General features: G+C 39.8%; 1 protein-coding gene across 1 annotated transcript; it reads right to left on the reverse strand.

The window, feature by feature from the left end:
• Positions 1 to 16,791: 16,791 nt before the first annotated feature.
• On the reverse strand, positions 16,792 to 18,719 carry LOC148040760 (uncharacterized). The gene is made up of 3 exons (XM_087667144.1): positions 18,464 to 18,719; positions 18,101 to 18,326; positions 16,792 to 18,011 (listed from the first exon to the last, which is right to left on the reverse strand). The coding sequence occupies exons 1-2, from the start codon at positions 18,696 to 18,698 to the stop codon at positions 18,202 to 18,204; spliced, it is 360 nt and encodes a 119-aa protein (XP_087523270.1). The 5' UTR covers positions 18,699 to 18,719; the 3' UTR covers positions 16,792 to 18,011; positions 18,101 to 18,201.
• Positions 18,720 to 19,076: the final 357 nt, after the last annotated feature.

The following is a 19,076-nucleotide window of genomic DNA, read 5'->3' on the forward strand; positions in this document are numbered from 1 at the left end:
AACCTAATATCATTGGTTTACACATGAGCGTGAGATTATCTATAAGAGCATTAGGATAATGTCAAGGAGATTGACTCACAGGAGCACGAGGTTATCTATTATAGACTAAGGATGATATTGTGATAGATACATTCATAGAGTGATTAAATTTCTATACTTTTAGAATGCCATATTATAATATTCATTTAGATTTTTAAAAGATGGGCAGAATGATCAATCCTATCAAGATTCATGAATGTATATATTTGTTCCTTTGGCCCTTAGTCATTGTTTATATACTTCATTCATTTATTTGTTCCTTTGGCCCCCAATTGCATAACTATAGTCTTTTGCCATGGCAATAGAAAATCTTCACCGGTAAGCTTCAATTTGGTGAGCATTGCTTGGTTAGCGGGTGCAGTACCTGCTGCTTCGAAATAATCCTCCATGGATTCGATCCAGACCTCGGCGTCAGTTTGGACGGTCCTTCCCTTACCATCAAATTCAAGCGGCTTGATTTGTTTGAGAAGGAAGCTATTCTCTTGAATTACAGCCATATTTAGTGCAGGGGTCATACTAGGAATATGCACTTGAGGTTGTGCTTGAGCAATAAGATTCTTTACGTTAAACATTTCTCACATTACATTACATGCCTAGTTCAGCTAAGTGACCTAATCACTTAACTCCTTTACCAACACTTACAGCCATGGCAGATAGTAATAAAAATCTTATTCATTCATGTGGACATAGCCCTTTTTGAGTACATTTATTTTGGGAGGGTAGAACAAGCTAATTGGCACATTAGTTTGGGGAGAATAAGATTGTGTTACATTCGGCTATGGGAACTGAGTAATAATATGGAGTGGGGTCATGAATTTTTAGGAATCGATAGGTCATAGGAAGCTTGGGGTATCCCTTCCTTTGATACCCGTTCTTCTCATAACATCCCAACACCTTGATTCTGTCGGCAGGGATTATTCGAGTCACTTCCTCATACACATATTTTTTCTGCTTGACCTTTCGACCGCCGACATGTAGGGTTGCGTTTGCGTGAGCCTTGACAAATATGAATAGCTTCACGATCTTTAAATCCTCCATCCACTTGACTCTCTTCAAGTTAGTCTGAAGGTACGCAAGTCGGTGGGCGACTATGTAATAAATTCTTGATTCACCCGTCCATCTCCGTTCCACGTACAGGGGTGATTCATCATGCCTAGCCTCCGTCGATAATCAGAAGCGTGCATTGCAGTCATAAACATGACCTAGAACACCAAGAATTTGTTCCATGCTTCGCGACTCTGTAGGCACTAGCATTGATAAGTAAGTAAGGAAATGTTCTTAACGGAAACATTGCTCTACTTCCCCTCATTAAGTTTTCTTGTAAATGTTAGATTCCATTGGTTCGCTCTGATACCAACTATAACGTGTCCCTCTGTCTACTTGTAGGACACGTCTTAGCAGCCCATCGAGAAGAGAGTCTAGAAAGCACGGCCCCCTGCGGCACTCCCAAGGAATGTCACACGGTTTGCGATCTAGATCTTCCTAAGTTTGCCAAAGCAGAAGCATTCCGACCGTTCCCACTTAGGACCGACTTGAATCAGGGTTTTCCTAATGGTCAAGTTCCTAGAAGGTAACTAGCGTCGAGCCCCAGACGAACTACTTGTGTAGAAACATCAGGGTCGAAGCGGATTTATATTGCACTTGATTCAAGGAGAATGGAAAACGAGAGGGATGCGAAGCTCGACCTCTTTGCCCATAAGGCATAGTCCCATTCCGTTCCCCTAAAACAACACAAATCGAGACTCTAGCTCTAAAGATTCTAGGTCATCGTTTACCTTGCTGTCAATTCCTTTGAGAAAAGTTCTCGGCCAATCGGGACCACCCTTTCGTAGGACAGACCCAGGGTCACATCCACTACACTTTCCTTGGGTTGCTTTAGTTATCTAATTACCTACCACATTTAATTTGACAAGCAAAAACAGCTTCTGTAATTAACCAATTAATCACTAGTTCCTTCACATAACTTAGGCACTAACATAGAAAAACAATGTCAAGCAAGTTCATTTTCAACATTTGATCTTTATTTATCAGTCTTTGGAATACATCATATAATCCTGCTCGAAGGCTATACCAGCAATCCTCAGGGATCGCTTTTCCAAGTTCCGCCCGTTGACTAGTATGCGAGCCTTGAGATCCAATCTCGAGTCACATCGGCCTCTTTTGCAGGATCCGAAGGCAAGGGACTTACGGTTAGAGCCTCCCTTGGCACCCAAGCGTCCTCCTGCTCCAAGCAGTACCCACGGAGAGACCTCTCGCGGTGGGTTCGGTCCATGTACACGACGCGGCTAACAACCCCCTTCGATAGGGTCAGGCAGACAATCGAAGGTAACTGATACTGCCTCTCCCTCCAGGCTTTCAACCTGAGGCATTAGTTATTTTTTCGACATTAGTTCCTTGAGCAAAGAAGTACAAACAGTGCTCCTAAGTGTACAATCACGAGCATTCCAGTGGTCGTTTACAGACCAACTGCTAAGGTGTAAATTCCTTCTCCTCGAATACTTCTAGCATTCAATCCGGGATCAATCGCGACTTGGCAAGATCCCAAGGGTTTCGTAAGCTGAGTTGCTTGTTTACCCTCTTTCCTTGGGTTAGGGTTTATACCCTGTTGACCCAAATTGTCACTACCTTAGGTATCCTTAAATTATAGACAATAAATCTTGGGCAACCTCATCGCCCTAACTTAGTTGGTCAATTGCTTTCCTTGGCAATTCATTGCTACCTTGGCTTGACAAATCAGTCTTCAAGGAAGAGTGTTGAAGCAGGATGTCTTCTCAATTCTTAGGAAATTTGACTTGTGATTAGAACTCGCCAAACTTGTTCTAAGGAGTGGTATTACTATTTTGTGATTTAGGCACAAAACCATGCGATGTTGCAACTTGTTGCATGAGGTAGGTGTCAGCACCTAACTTGTGGGATTATTTCTCCCATCACACAGTATTCCTTGGTCAAGATGTAGGGTTTGGGAGTCCTATTGACCCAATTCAAAACCTTGACCCTACTAAGCTGATAGTTGTTTTGGCCCTAGGGTTCCTAAATTCCTTGCGGAGGTCTAGTATTTGGTGAACTGATCCTGAGGGTAGGAACCCTAGATCATTCTTGTACGGCGATTAGATAATCCTAACATTTCATGGATGTGGATAGGACTGTTGAGATTGGAAGTCTTAAATCGACATCCCAAGTGCGATACTAGGCAAAATTTTATCATAGCTTAGCCCTACCTAGCACATTGAGGTGATCGTCATAAACTAACTAATCATACCTTTATGATTCTCATGTAAGCTATTCAATTATACGTGAATTACTTAGTTGATCTAATCAACCCACGATTTAAGATGATCTTTCATTTTTAATGATGCAAATACTTTCTTCTAAATTTGCAACTACTTTCCCCTAAAAGATGTAAGTAACTGCAAGATGTAACATTCCATGCAAATATGCGATTTCAAGACCATAGACCTTTTCCTTCTATGCAGCTATAAGATCTACAATGATCGTTTCTCTTCCTTGCCCTAAACGGTATTAGTTGACATCCAGAACTACTTCTTGTAAATCCCACGTATATGCATCAAATTCAAAGCTTTAGTATTTTAATGAAATTGCATCCTTTCACAATTTCGAACTTTGATAAAAGAGCTTCATGCATGAGCGAATGCCCTAAGTCCATCATTGATTTTAATCCGTCCTCTATCACTTAACCCAACCTAGAATGTAACTACCATCGCATGCAATTTGCGTGGTTCATAAATCTTTTCCATGCATTGCAACTACTCGGACATCATTTAATGGGCGTCTACGATTATCCTATACACGAGTTGCAATTATGCATTATGTGTTATATGCGCTGTTCTTTGCGCGATGCAACAAGGATGCCTTTAGACAAATCCACATTTGACTTATGCAATATGCATTCAAGAATGCAACGATCCTTGACCATGCAAGTACTCGTCATGCGACTTAACTTGGTAATTCAAGTGAGTATATAAATTTTCCAATGAATTCAAACTTGCCTATGATAATTAAACATGCTTAATGCATCATTTCGTTGCGGAATTAATTTTCGAAACTTGGGTATTCAAAGTTGGGGCGTTGTCCACTCTTGTACTCGAGGTGGAAGTTCCCGCGTGTGCTCCTCTCATCTTTTGCTTGGGAGCCATTGACGCAGCAGATTTCGATTCAGCAAACTTCCCCTTGGCCCTCTTACGCTTTACGAAGTCACTTCTGCCCGAAATTACCTCCCTGCACAGAAATTGGGCCTTGCAAGACATGGTTTTAAAAAGAATCGAGGAAGGCACGGGTGAACGGGGCCTATGGAAGCTTCAATAGAAGCTTCCAAGCTTTGAACACAGACAGATGATGTGGATAGGGAGATGATGAAGTTCACGATGAGGGAGATGACGACGATGGTGATGATGATAATGATGAAGAGGCACTGCAGCCTAGTGGGTGGCCTGGCAGCAGCAGCAGCACGATGATGGGCAGTAGCAATGGGCAACACAATCTCCTTCCTCTCCTCCCTCCAGTTTGGAGAGGGGGGGTTCATATATAGTGTGAAGGGGGGGGATAGCCACACAAGTGGCAGGCAGCATGTTTCCCCTCCCCATGCTCCTCCCTACTCCACACATACTCCCTCTCCCCGCCATGCAATGGGTGAAGGAGAGGGAGTTAAATTTTTTTTCAAAAATTATCCTTTTTTTTTCCGCATGAAGGGGGTGTTCGCGCGGTGGACTTCGTTTTTGAGCCATGGCTTCCCATACACGATGCGGGGCTAGTGATTATTGATGCACGCGGAGGGAGCACTTAGCCCAAGGTTTTTTTTTGTTGCGAGAAGTTACTTTGAATCGCTTTTGCACGAGATCTAGGGTCTTCAATATTTCGTTGCGGAAATATTACATGAAATTGGATGTGTTGATCTGCGACCATAGTTGCACCTATGGTGAACTTTACAGTACCTCATGTGCCATGGAATTTAAAGCCTATTCCAGTGACTCGAGTATATTTTCCTAAGCTGCTGGAGCTTTTGAACAAGAAGATTAGAATGCAGATGTAGAAGATTTGTAGTTGATCATATTGCTGATTGTGACAGGATTTTGAGCCATCTTGAAGAAGTGCATTTGACTATGTCAGGAGAAAAGTCATTTTTTGGAGTGGAGAAAGTATTAGTTGTTGGGCACATGTGTGGAACATATGGGAGAAAGCCCTCACCAGTAAAGATTGATGCCATAAGCAGGATGCAAGAGACATGTTCGAATGTATCCAAGGTGAGAAGATTTTTGAGTGCATGTGTCTTTTACTTGAAATGGATTCCGCATTTTGCTCATGTGGCTGAAAGTTTATATCAGCTCTTGAGAAAAGGACAAAAGTTTTGGTGGGATAAACAGCATATGAAAGCAGTTAAGAAGTTAAAGAGTTTATTGATTTCAATCCCAATAATAAAGAGAGAAAATTATGAGAATGGGTAACCTATTATTCTCATTGTGGATACAAGCCCAATTGGCATTGGTTGGCTAGTGGGTCATGATGATGTTGATGGGAATAGGTATGCCATTTGGTTTGGAGCAAAGGTCCTCAATGAATGATAACAACGATATTCTCAAGTCAGAAGAGAGCTTTGGGGTGTAGTGATAGCCCTTAAGTGTGATAGGGATTATTTTATGGGAGCTCATGTAGTGGTAGAAAGTGGTTATCTACCTCTATTGGGCATGATAGTAAATTGCTCAACTCCCAATATTGCCATGTTATGGTGGATTGCATATATAAAGTCACTTAACCCTGATTTTTAGTCTATTGCAAGTAGAGAAAACCTCGTGGCTGACATGATTTCATGAGCAAGGTTTAAATATGAAGAGGAGCTTATGGAAAATGAAGAGGATGATGTGATAGGTACTGAAAATGACTTTATGACATAGCATGGAATGAGTACATCTGTATGAAGGTACATCTGTCATCATCACTAATGTAGGTATAACTGTCATAACAACAAATACAGTAGATACAACTATTGTAACAGGGTTTTCAGCAATAAGAAAAGAACTTACAACCATGGAGAAGAGATGGGCAGTAGAGAGAAAGCATTATCCGTGTTATTCTTCAGTGAGAACACAATTTTTGGAAGAGTTGTATGAGGATGATTAGCTAAAAATAGGCCAATATCTCATCCTCATAACAAAGAAGACTTAGTGGTTTGAAGCTAAATTCAAAAGGATTAAAAGAAAAGCTTATGGATTTTTCTTGAAAGATAGATATTTATGGAAGCATGCAAAGAGAAAGAGAGGAGCTCCAGTATGTGTATTGGGAGATAGGGCTTCTCAATAAACAGGTGATGAAGGAGTTTCATGAAAGTTTATGGGCTGGACATAGAGAATTTTGGGGCACATTGGCTAAGATTAAAGAAAAGTATTGGTGGTAGAACATGTATAAAGATGTGGAGAATTATGTGGAATCATGCAATGACTGATAGATGTATTCCATGGTAAAGCATAGATATGGGTTGCAACCGACTTACATTGCTTATGCATTACAAATGGGTAGTTGTTTTGGTTACCATGCCTACAAGTTTATGGAATATGAGATATCTTCTGCTTGCACGAGAAGACTTGACAAATCAAGTGGAAGGTCAAGCTCTTAGTGCAAAGACTACTCAAGCATTTTGCAGATTCTTATTAGAAGAAGTCTTTTGTAGGTATGGTTGTGTTGGTAAAGTGGTTGCAGATAGAGGAGAATTGGATGCGGATGAGGCTCGTGACTTCTTTTCACAATTGGATATCAAGCTAGGTTTAACTTTAGCCTACAATCTTGAAGAAAATGGAAAAAGTGAAAGAGGTCATCAGCCTATTATTAAGGCATTAGCAAATTCATGCAAGGGCAGGATGAAAGAGTGGCCAAGAATGTTACCCTTTGCTTTATGGGTTGATAGGACCACTCATAGTGCATTTACAAGGTATATGCCTTGCTGAATTAATGTGTGGATAATAGCCAATCATGCCTATTGAGGAGTGTTCCACCATGGGAAGAGGGTTTGAATAAAGAAGAGTTATTGGTCCTATGCATTAGATAGTTAAAAAGAAGGCATGAAGACATTGAGACAGCCACAAAAAAGTTGAAGACTACAAGGATCAAGAACAAGAAGAGGTTTGACAAGCGACATAGACTTTGACCACCATGAGCTCTACAAGAAGGGGATTGGGTGCTAGTTTATGACAATAGCTTGGAAAATCAATATAATTCCAGTTGTCGAAAGATCGCAAAGCAGTGGTTTGGTCCAGATGTGGTAAGGTTTGTTATTGACAATGCTACCTATGGCCCACAACAATTAAGAGATTTCTCATGGAGGATTTAGAAAATATGGCACAACAAAAAAATCAGTCCAAGGTTATAGTTCCAAGGAACTAGATGAAATACTATCGACTTCACTCACTCATGCACATGTTCATGATACTAGCATTAGAATTCAGGCTGCCGAGGATGAGAAGCTCTTAGAAAGGCCTCTGACATGGTCAAAGCAATCACAAATTTGTTGGCATTATCAAGTAATCGTAGGAGAACCTTGAAGAAAATGACCAAGGTAGAGCAAGAGCAACATTTCTTGATTCCTATGTTCCACCCTAGGCAGTGTCAAGCGAAAAAGGAGAAAGTTGCAACCTTAGCCAAGAAAGATAAAGGAAGAAGTGAGCTTGAAATACAATGCATTCTCATTAGGGTCCAGATACAAGTTATGGTAGCCATCTAATAACTATTTCTTAGCAATGAAAGGCACTCTAGACTTCCTTGCATGATCACACATGTAGCCCCTACATCTTTGAGAGTGCTTGTGACTATCAGAGTGTTAACATTTCTAAACTTGCTAAAATAGATCCCTTATGTAAAACAAGGTGATATTTTGGGAAGGAAGTGTGAATTAGGAGTAGAATTGTATACATTTAGTATGAATTTTGGATATCAAAGAGACTAAAATGTGGATAGCATGTGCCTCAGTGGGAGGAGAATATGGAGTATTGAAAAGAGAGATGGGAGAGAAAAGACATATAAAGGTTCTAAATTGTCAACAAGCAATGCTAGTTTGAGATAACAGAGCTTACAATAATGATCTTAAACATGAGAGCTCTCCATAAACACAAACACGGATGATCTTATATATACATGACTATTCTTGAGCATGATAATCATAGATGATTTTAAGAGCAAATGTATACTTTCATGGTATAGAATATGCGGTGAAACTTGTATTTAGACTTTTGAAAGTGTGGTGATTTGTTCTCTAAACCATCGGTTGGCAATTTTTCTTGTATCTTATCTTTTGTCTTGCTCATTCCCCAAAACCCCCACGGTTTGTGGCTAAACACACTACCCCCGATAGTGTGGGAGCCAAAGTCTATGAAGAGGAGCTTGATGTCCATGTTACAACCAGCTAGGCGACATCTCCAGGTACTAAACACCTTGTGCTTACTATTCTACAGTGTAAATGCAACCTATTTTTCCCCACCTTCCCTACTGCATTTTGAGCTAGACCAAAGTACACACCTATGTTTGATCCAACGGACCCTTTCTACTCATTGGACAGTGCCTAGGCTGTCAAAGGGATTTATGTCTATGGTATAAAATCATATTGACCGTTGTGTTTTGAGTATGTCAATGGTCTACATATGGGATTGTGAAATACAAGTTCTAGAAGACAGTGCAGTAGATTGCCCATCCAAAACTAAACAATGTTGATCATGCTATGTTGGGGAAGGACTCAAGTAAGTCAAGAAGTGGAGTTTTCATGCATGAGACTGGAATTAGGTGGACAAGGGGGACTTAACTAAGTCTCAATAGACTAACTTTAGAGAAAAAAACAACGAGTTTTATTTGAACCGGAGTAGTGTATTCAAAAGGAAAAAAAAACAAAACAGCGCCATTGTGGGAGGAGCATGCAATCCTAGATGTCTTCGGGAGAACCCTTTTTCAAATTAAACCTGCTATGATCAATCTCCTACATTCCTATTTTGTCGATGATGGAAGATATGAGAGAAGTGTCACAGCTAGGTCCTTCGAAGAAATATCCGTACTAAGGGATGAAAGCTCATCCCAAATCTTCTCCATTCTATGGATGTGATCCCGCATCATAGGGGAATTTGCAACAGAAAGTTGTCGTAGCTTCAAATCAAGAGATAATCGATGCCCAAATGTCTAGATCCAAAAGAGAGATGCCAATATCTTACAAACCTCTATGGTAGTGCGAATACATCTAACATGCATGAGCAAAAAATCTACATAACTCAAAAAGAGAAAAGTGTCAAGAATCATGTGGTGGGAGGACTTGCTTGAGCTGCTGCGCCAAACACACACTATATATACAAGAGGAGGCTCACTCAAGAACACAAGAAGAGAGATGGAGGCCAAAAAACTTTCTTGCTGATTTCTTCTTCTTCTTCCACACACTATACAATGTACACAAAGTATAGATAAGATATACCATAAAGGAAAGTGGCCTACTAAGTCAAACAATGCATAACAGACTACACTAATTGACTAGCCCTATATCTTTGCTAGCTGTAGATAGGTGTAACAAACTAAATATAATAAGTGATAAGTTAGTAGCCATGTGAGTATCATAATGACCACCAATATGCTAAGTGTAGACGTGCGGACCCATTTAGCTAGGTGGTCCATCATCAATGTCTGCATCTCAACACTCCCCCTCAAGCTCAACTCTATCTCTACAACTCCAAGTAAGCTTCGGAACTTTCAAAGCTTCTCTGCACCCAATACCTTTGTGAAAATGTCAGCTATCTAATCCTATGTGCTAACATATACCAAGTCAATCTCTTCTGAAAGTACCTTCTCTTTCACAAAGTGGTAGTGCACCTCAATGTGTTCTGTCCTAGCATGGAACACTAGATTCCTAGCTAGCTGTATGCTACTCATGTTGTCATAACGAATGACAATTGGACTATCTCCCTACACATCCAAATCACCTAATAACTTTTGCAGCCATACCACCTCACATGCTGCCATAGCAGCACCTCTATACTCAACCTCCGTACTCAATAAAGCAATTGTAGGTTGCTTTTTGCTACTCCATGTAACTGCTGCACTGCCAAGGGAAAATATGAATCCACTAGTAGATATTTTGTTTGACATGCTACCAGCCCAATCTGTATCTGTGTATCCAAAGACTTATACATCTTTACCTGCCTCATAAAAAAGTCCATAATGTAAAGTGGACTTCACATATCTCAATATACGTCTAACTGCATCCAAATGAGGCTTTCTAGGCATCTACATAAACCGACGAACAAGGCTAACAACATAGCTCAAGTCTGGCCTTGTGATAGTCATGTAAATCAAACTCCCTACCATCTTCCTGAACATAGTAGGGTCTTCTATCTCATCCCCAACATTGACACTCAACTTCACATTTTGCTTCAATGGTACTGAAAGAGGCTTGCATGCTATGTATTGGATAACATATCCAAGGCATAGTGCCTTTGTGATATACCATCATCACATCTAATCACCTCAATACCAAGAAAGTATCTCAACTCACCCAAATCCTTCATCTCAAATTTCTTCTTCAAGAAGTCCTTAACTTCAGTAATTCCATTGTCATTGTCACCTGTAATAATCAAATCATTCACATAGATGACTATGATGATCAAACCTACATCTCCCTTTCTCACATAAAGTGAGTGATCAGCATCAGAAATACAAAATCCAATATTGATAAGATACTCTCCAATCTTGTCAGACCATGCTCTAGGTGCTTGCTTCACCCATAGAGTGCCTTCTTTAACCTGTACACATATGTGGGATGCTCTAAATCCTCACAACCTACTAGCTGCTCCATATATACTTCTTGTAATTCACCATGCAAGAAGGTATTCTTAACATCCATTTGCTGCAAACTCCAAACTTTGGCTACTACCAAGGCAATCACACACCTAACAGCTGCCATCCTAGCAACTGGATTGAATGTCTCTTCATAGTCTATGCCACATGTTTGAGCATAGCCTTTTGCAATCAGCCTAGCCTTATACTTACTAACTAAACCATCTGCATTATGCTTGACTTTGTAAACCCACTTACAACCAATAGCTTTCTTACCCTTAGGCAAGGGTACCAAATCCCAAGTCTTATTGGCTTCTAATGTAGCCATCTCCTCATCCATTGCTGCATCCCAATTAGCATGATCAACACCATCCTCAAAATAAGTGGGCTTAACATCCTCAACTAGTTTCACCATATAAGCATAATGTTGAGCTCCATAACCTTCAAATCCAAATCTTTTAACAGGGTATCTGACCCTGCTAGATCTGTGTACCACTAGATCACTCAATGGAGCCTTTACATTACTATGAGCTCTTTGTACACCTAGTGTCCTGACTGAAGGAATACCAAGCTCATCATCCAAACTCTGTGAACCACTAGAATCTCCATCAAATCCCAAATGACTAGTAGATGCATCATTACCATCTAGTACTTTCTTCTTTCCTCTATCTTTTCCTGCAACACTTATAGATACACCTAAAGATGTGGGGCTACTCAGTCTCTAGACCAAGGGCTCACTATAGGTGTAGTACCAGACGATGTTTCTGGTCCACTAAGTCTCTATGATTCTTTCTTTTCTTTCTGCACATAGCTATCATGATCATTATCATCATCTAATACATCACTAGCAGGTGCATACCAACTGTTCATCTCATAAAAAATAACATCCCTGCTCTCTTTGAACTCACCTGTGATAGAGTTATAATAATGATACCCTTTCTGCTCTAAAGAGTATCCAATAAAAATACATTTTTCAGCCTTTGGATCAATCTTCTTCTGTATCTCATCTGGTACATGAACATATGCAACACATCCAAATACCTTCAAGTGTGATAAGTCAGGCTTCTTTCTAGTAAAGCATTCTTCAGGAGTCATCCCATGAACTAGAATTGTGGGGGTTCTATTTATAATATAGATAATACTATGAACAACTTCAAACCAGAGATGATTTGGCATATTCTTTGCAGCCATTAATGCTCGTGCAACTTCTGTAATATGCATATTTTTTCTTTATGCAACCCCATTTTGCTGTGGGGTATACCTGCAAGTAAATTGCCTTTTTATCCCATGAGTCCTCAAGAAGCCACTAAACTCATTAAAGATGTACTCTCCCGCTCCATCTGATCTCAAGCACTTCACTTTCAAGCATGTTTCTGTTTCAATAATTGCCTTGCAAGATTTGAAGTGCTCAAATACATCACTCTTTTCCTTCATAAAATATACCCATAGCTTCCTTGAACAGTCATCAATAAATATGACAAAGTATTTACTACCACCAAGAGATACATTCTGTGTAGGCTCCCAAACATCTGTATGAACTACATCAAGTATATTTCTTCTCACTTCTTTGTCATACGAGAAGGGTTGTCTGGCTTTCTTACCAAACTGGCATGCTTCACAGACTTCATGAAATTCTATAACTCTAAAAGAAGACAACCTATAACCAATCCTCTAGATTGCATTGATTTCAGCCTTTGTATATTTGCATGTCCAATATGTTTATGCCATATTTCAATGTTTGCAACCACTCCTTTTCCTTTAGCATACATAACAACATCCATTGCAAGAATTCCAGCATCTAAAGTGAACATGCGGCCAACTCTACTTCCTTTTGCGACCAACCTGTACTTATCATTAAAGTCTTCTATAAAACAATCTTTTGCATTGAATCGGACGTGCAACCCTTGCTCTACCATTTGGCCAATAGACACTAGATTCTTCGTGATTGAAGGCACATGTAATACATTTGTCAGAATCGGGTGACATGAATCATCACCCATCTGCACATAACCTGGATTTTGTAAGTCCTACATCTCTTCAAACCATTCAACATGACTGGTCATATGATTAGATGCACCTGAATCCACATACCATACATCATCATGTGTCCCCTTTCCTGTAACTACATTCATCATGTGCTACATAGCAAACAAACACTCATTTTTGTCTTCATTCTGTTGTGAAGATGATGCATAGTTTCCTTGCTGCAATTTACCACTGCGAATATCCTCCTTCTTAGCATAACAATGGATTGCAATATGACCCATTTTTCCACAATAATGGCAAACAATAGTAGATTTTCTAGAACCTCTGTTCTTCCATCCACCTTTTCCTCTAGAGCTCCCCCTACCTCTAAAGTTTCCTCAGCCTCCTAAAACCTGCATTTCACCAAATTGTTGATTGAACTTGTTTTGCTGGTTATTGCCAGCATGTCCCATACCATGGCCTCTCGAAGAGGATCTACCACGTCCCCTTCTTGAACTTGAGTAAAATTCTTGGATATGTTCACCATTTCTTTGAGACGAGTCGCCTTGCATATTGATCTCTTCGATAATCGTGAGAGACTCTAGCTCATCAAAATTTGGAAATGGCTTCCATACGTATACTGAAGTAACAAATGATTTCCATGTCTTCTCATTATTAAGGCCACTCAAAGTGGATGAAACCAAATCATCATCATCAGGCATTGCATCAATCACTGCTAAAGCATCTGCAACGCTTCTCGCCTTCAAAATATACTCATTGATAGAAATTTTCCCTTTCTTCAAGGTATTCAAATCTTGCTTGAGTTGAATCTTCTGTGCCTTTGTATTTACTAAAAACATGTTCTCAAAAATTGTCCAAGCTGCATGTGAAGTTTTTTGCATTCTTGATATGTCCCAACATCGTGTTATCAATGATTGCATATAGCCAATACATCACATTTTTATCTTTTGAATTCCATTCTTTCCATGCTTTTAATTCATCTGCAGTCAGAGGGATACCCAGCTCTAGCTCCTTTTCTTCACCTGAAACAAACTCATAATGGCCCTTTCCAATGAGAAAGATCGTGACACTAAATTTCCATGAAGGGTAGTTGTTCTTATCGAGCTTCTCAATAATGGGATTTCCACTGTTCTCTACCATTATCACAAAAAAGGATACAACACAACAAGCTAGTCTTCTACAGCTTTTCACAACCAGTGCACAGCAATACACCAAGTAACTTTTCACAACAAGTGCACAGCAATACACCAAGTAACCTTTTTCACTAATTGCTCAATAGTATAAGTAATTTGCAACCTGTTTGCAGATGAACCTTATGTTTGCTTACTGGAAAACACCTCAAAAATTACAAATTTGAAATCTGTAACCTGTACATCCACTTTCAGTCAATACAGTCGAAATCATAGTGTACCCTCTGAAACGGTTGTCTGCAACTTTGCGGCTCTAAAACGGGGCCTAAAACGGCCTCAGATGCCAAAAAGAACTACGGGTAAGTCCTCAAGGGCTTTACTACAAAATATACAATGCTATGCTTGCACACTAAATGTAACAACAATCTAAGATTTTCACTCTACCCTACTTCCGGTGCCTCCACATGCACTATCCAAGAGAAAGAGTGGAAGAATGGGAGAGCATCTTACTCATTGCTTGCTTGCTCGAACCTTGCTTCTTCTCCTTCACTTCAGCCTTCAAAATTAGCCTCTCTCAGTGGCGCGGCTCTAATACCATGTCAAGAATCTTGTGATGGGAGGACTTGCTTGAGCTGCTACGCCAAACACACATTGTATACACAAGAGGAGCCTCACTCAAGAACACAAGAAGAGAAATGGAGGCCAAAACGTTTTCTTGCTGATTTCTTCTTCTTCTTCCACACACTATACAATGTACACAAAGTATAGATAAAATACACCATAAAGGAAAGTGGCCTACTAAGTCAAATAGTGCACAACAGACTACACTAATCGAATAACCCTATATCTTTGCCAACTGTAGGTAGATGTAATAAACTAAATATAATAAGTAATAAGTTAGTGGCCATGTGAGTATCATAATTACCACCAACGTATTAAGTATAGACGTGCGGATCCATCTAGCCAGGCGGTCCATCATCAATGTCCGCACATGTTGAGCTTGCCATCTCAACAAAAAGAGCAACCTCTGGCATTCAGCCAATCCCGTACAATTGTTGAATCTGTGGCTACACCATCATGGGGATTTATAGTAGATTGGGATATTGAGAAAGACAATGTAGATAATGTCAAGGGTAAATAGATCATAGAAGATACAAGAGTGACATTGATACATGTTACAAATGATATTGCCATTCGGGATGCAAAGAAATATGGCCTAAGCAAATTAAGTGGATTAATTGCTCGGATATTTGATATTGATATATTCCATGTGATATACAAGTTATTTAAATTCAAATGGGATATCTTGCATATATATATACCTTATTGGTCGACTATCTAGTGGATGTCTAACCCAGGAGGGCGATATGGCTATATGAGACTGCAATGGATGGGCACGGCTGAATTGAAGATGTTTAAAATTGTTTTAATTGGGAGAGGAATATTGGTGAGTCGATGCATCAAAAATGGCCCTTTATACCTTGGGAAGGGACCTACAAAGTTTGGTTGACATCTGAGTTTATATGTAGGAGATACAGAGTCTGGAAAGTTGATGTCTGGCTAGGACTACATGCTATAATGAACAATTGTAGGTTGCACAAAAAATTTTAGGGGCTGAAATCTTCACAATTTGGTCCAACTGTCTTAAAAAAAGTTGTAGATTTTCAGTGGGGGCTACATTTTTTCTTTTAAAAGCTTGGTAATCCAAGTTATGGTTCAAAATATACAAGCAATTTTCTACAGGGTAGTCTTATAGGACAATTTTCTGGACATGAATCTGATGGATGTAAAGTATTCCATGTGACATATGGTTTGACAAAGATGTTTGAGATTGAGATGAGGGTACCAAGGTTAGGAAAGAGGATCAAGATATGCAAGAGAAGAGATGTAGAAGATGCCTGTGCAGTGGAGAACGTGGTGGAAGATGAGCACATTGACACAAATGAAGAAGAGGAGGGAGTACAAGTTAATATATGAGTTTGTGATGCCACATGATCCAGGAGGATTTACATGGATTGGGATGCTATAGAGGATTGATAAGCTATCATTACCAAGGTTGGATACAAAGGGATACATGTTAGTTGGGATCTCCTTCAACAACTACCCCCCAGCCTACCTTTCTCTATCTACTACTATTCGGGTGACCTATCCCTAACCAAAATTGGCCTGTCTCCAACCATTTGTTGTCTACATTGTCTACAACAATCTACAAATTTAATTTTTGCATTATTTAATTCATGTACTGCTTATTAAGTATCCTTTTACAAGCTCACTAAGAGCAATTTGCATCTCACTCAGCTTCCTCCATCTTTGCACATAGGCTTTCATCAATATCTAATATCCTCCCTCTCCATAGAGTTACCACTATCATCGTTAACTTGCACATTTGATGATAAGCATAAGCATTAAGCATTAGATGAGGAGGTTGGAAAAATTAGTCTTGAGCCTCTACGACAAAATGATTAGCACAAAAACTAGGCAATCTCATGTTTGCAGATATCAATTTACTCTAGTAACATAGTGGCAAACAAGAGCCAATAGTTTGCCCACATTAGAGCCTCATAGCCAAAGAAATCTTGCACAATATAGCCACTGGGTAATTATTACAAAATAATTTTATGAAGCACATAGCCAACTTATCAAAGTGCAAAGGCAACTCGTCCTAGTGTACAAATAATTCTTACCTCTTCATAATATGTTTTTCGTGACTGAAACTGTAAATGATGAGATCTCTTGTTTCCTTCAGTAAAAGCTGTTATAGGGGGCTGCCCACTAGCCCTGATGGGTTGTGGAGATGAAGAATATTTGCCCCATGGAGACGATGATGCTGCAAACACAAAATTTACAACACCATATTGGGGAATATGGGAATTTCCCATAGGTTTAGGACACATGGTCAAATATTTGGATTTTTCATAACTTGAACACTATAAAATCAAGCGTTCTATATCTCAATAGATTCCATTTTTCAAGCACTTTCCAATGATCTGCCACATCATATGGTTTTGAGAAACTTATGGGCATGTTATCCACCGGGTGCCACCTTTTTAGTATTCAAACAATGGGAATTGGGAGATTTCCAAACTCAGTAATATTGTGTTTTACCAAAGTAAACAAAAGTCTTCCAATGGACACTAAAAACCAATCAAATGATGCATGGGGAAAATAAAAACTAAAATACCTCTGCTATACAGGGGGTCTCCTCCTTCCCAAGAAGAGACCATGCAAGACTCAACTGGTGATGGGGGGATGTAAACTTGAGATGGTAACCTAAGTCTATCAAATCTGTCATCACACCCCCGGTAAGGTGTCTCACCCCTGCCATGTGTAGTTCCTTCATCGATCCTAGCACCTCTAGGAGTTCTTCCTCAAGAGTAACTTGCATCCTTGTCATGTCCGGTGGCCCGTACTCATGAATATCTATCCTCATTGTCATGTATGGGAGACCTTCCACGTGAGGACCTATTGGCCTTGTAATGCATGGGAGTTCTTTGAGGGGAGTGTATACCATTGGTATCACGTGAAGGATTTCTTCTAGAATCTGGTGTCTCATCTTGCCCATGAATAGAAGTAGTTTCATAGTATGGTGAATCATCCCACTCCCACCTCCCATTGTCCCACTTGCTTGGAAAAAATAACATATGACTTGTGTTACTTCAAGAAAGTTATTTGCTAATAGCCATCATTTTAAAATTTCCTTAACAATGCTAGGCATCAGAACTTTGCATGCAATGATAACAACAACCACCTAATGTCATACGTGTATGCTCAGTCCTATAACTCTTGGTTGAATCCTCTATGCTTTGCCTGTGGACCTCTCTGTAATGATTTTCTGGCCTATAGGAGGTAGGCCTCTGCTACTTGAACTACTTAAACCTGTCTATCCAGCATCAATATCAGAATCTTACATTATTGCCTGCAGACTGATGCTGCACAAAATGCCAAAACTTTCAAAGGGCATCAAAGAGATAGTTCACTTGTCATAGAATAATACCATATCTTTAGAGTCCTCTCTAGTAGCAAGAAACTCTGAACCCTCACCTGTGGCACCTGTGTATTCATCCCACATTTAATTTCCTGCAAGTCATGTTGTATCATAGGCTTTCAATCTTATACCAATGGAAGAAAAGACAACTAACCTGAGACAGAAGGCATACTCTCTACCCCATGTAATCTGTAGTTGCGAGTGCATCCATTTGTCCTCTTTGCGGTGGACAAGTGGTCATCTACTTCACTAGATTCAATTCCCTTGGATGGACCAATCTCTCCATCCATTGACGGTGTTGTGACTAAAAACTTCCTGGATACAATACCTAGATACAATACCAGCTGCCTCCCTCTTTGCTTTAGCCAAAGCATCAAGCCCTAGAAATTTACACAAATAAAACTTGAGCATTCCTAACAAGAATTAAACGATACAAAATCTGTGCAATTGGGAGTGACCGATGCTCCAGATGACAACGAAGAACTATGAAATGGAAAGATGCAAAAAACGAATTTACCTAAGGTAGATTTGTGAGAAGATGCAGCATCACCAACACCTGCTGCAGCAAGAGGTTTAAAAATGTGCTGGAGACTGCCTCCTTCTTCCTGCAAAGGGGCAAGCGTTTCTGAAGCTCCATGTCTGAAGCCCTCCATATCCAGAAAACGGATGAAAAAAATAGTCTTTCGAGCGGAGAAGGGGCCCTTTGCAGTTGCCACTGTGTATGCGCTCGCCTGCCTGACACCAGATTTCATCGACAGAATTACGATGCACAAATTTACTACCAGAAGCTTAATGAGAAAAAACTCCAATTACGTTTTTTTCTCTTTTAAATTAAAAAAAAAATCTTTTTTTTAAATTTGGTGGGGTTTAATCATTTTAGGATCGGTCCACACACGCTGGATAAATGGCTTATCTATACTAAAGTAGTAAGAATATTTTGATGGATAGCTCTTCCTTACATCCAATTCTTAGCGGGTATTTCGATTATGTGGAAAGTCAAGAATTACTAGTGTCTGTGTTGAGTTCAAATTTAGTTGTTGATCTTTTTATTGGAGATGCTACCACCTCTTGTCTATCATGTCAAGGTCAAATGTTCAAATCATGTGATGGACACACTTGTAGTCAATCAA

The sequence above is a fragment of the Lygodium microphyllum genome, chromosome 2 (assembly GCF_053477565.2).
Source record: "Lygodium microphyllum isolate KBCC chromosome 2, Lygodium_microphyllum_v1.1.10, whole genome shotgun sequence".
NCBI classification, from domain to species: Eukaryota; Viridiplantae; Streptophyta; class Polypodiopsida; order Schizaeales; family Lygodiaceae; genus Lygodium; species Lygodium microphyllum.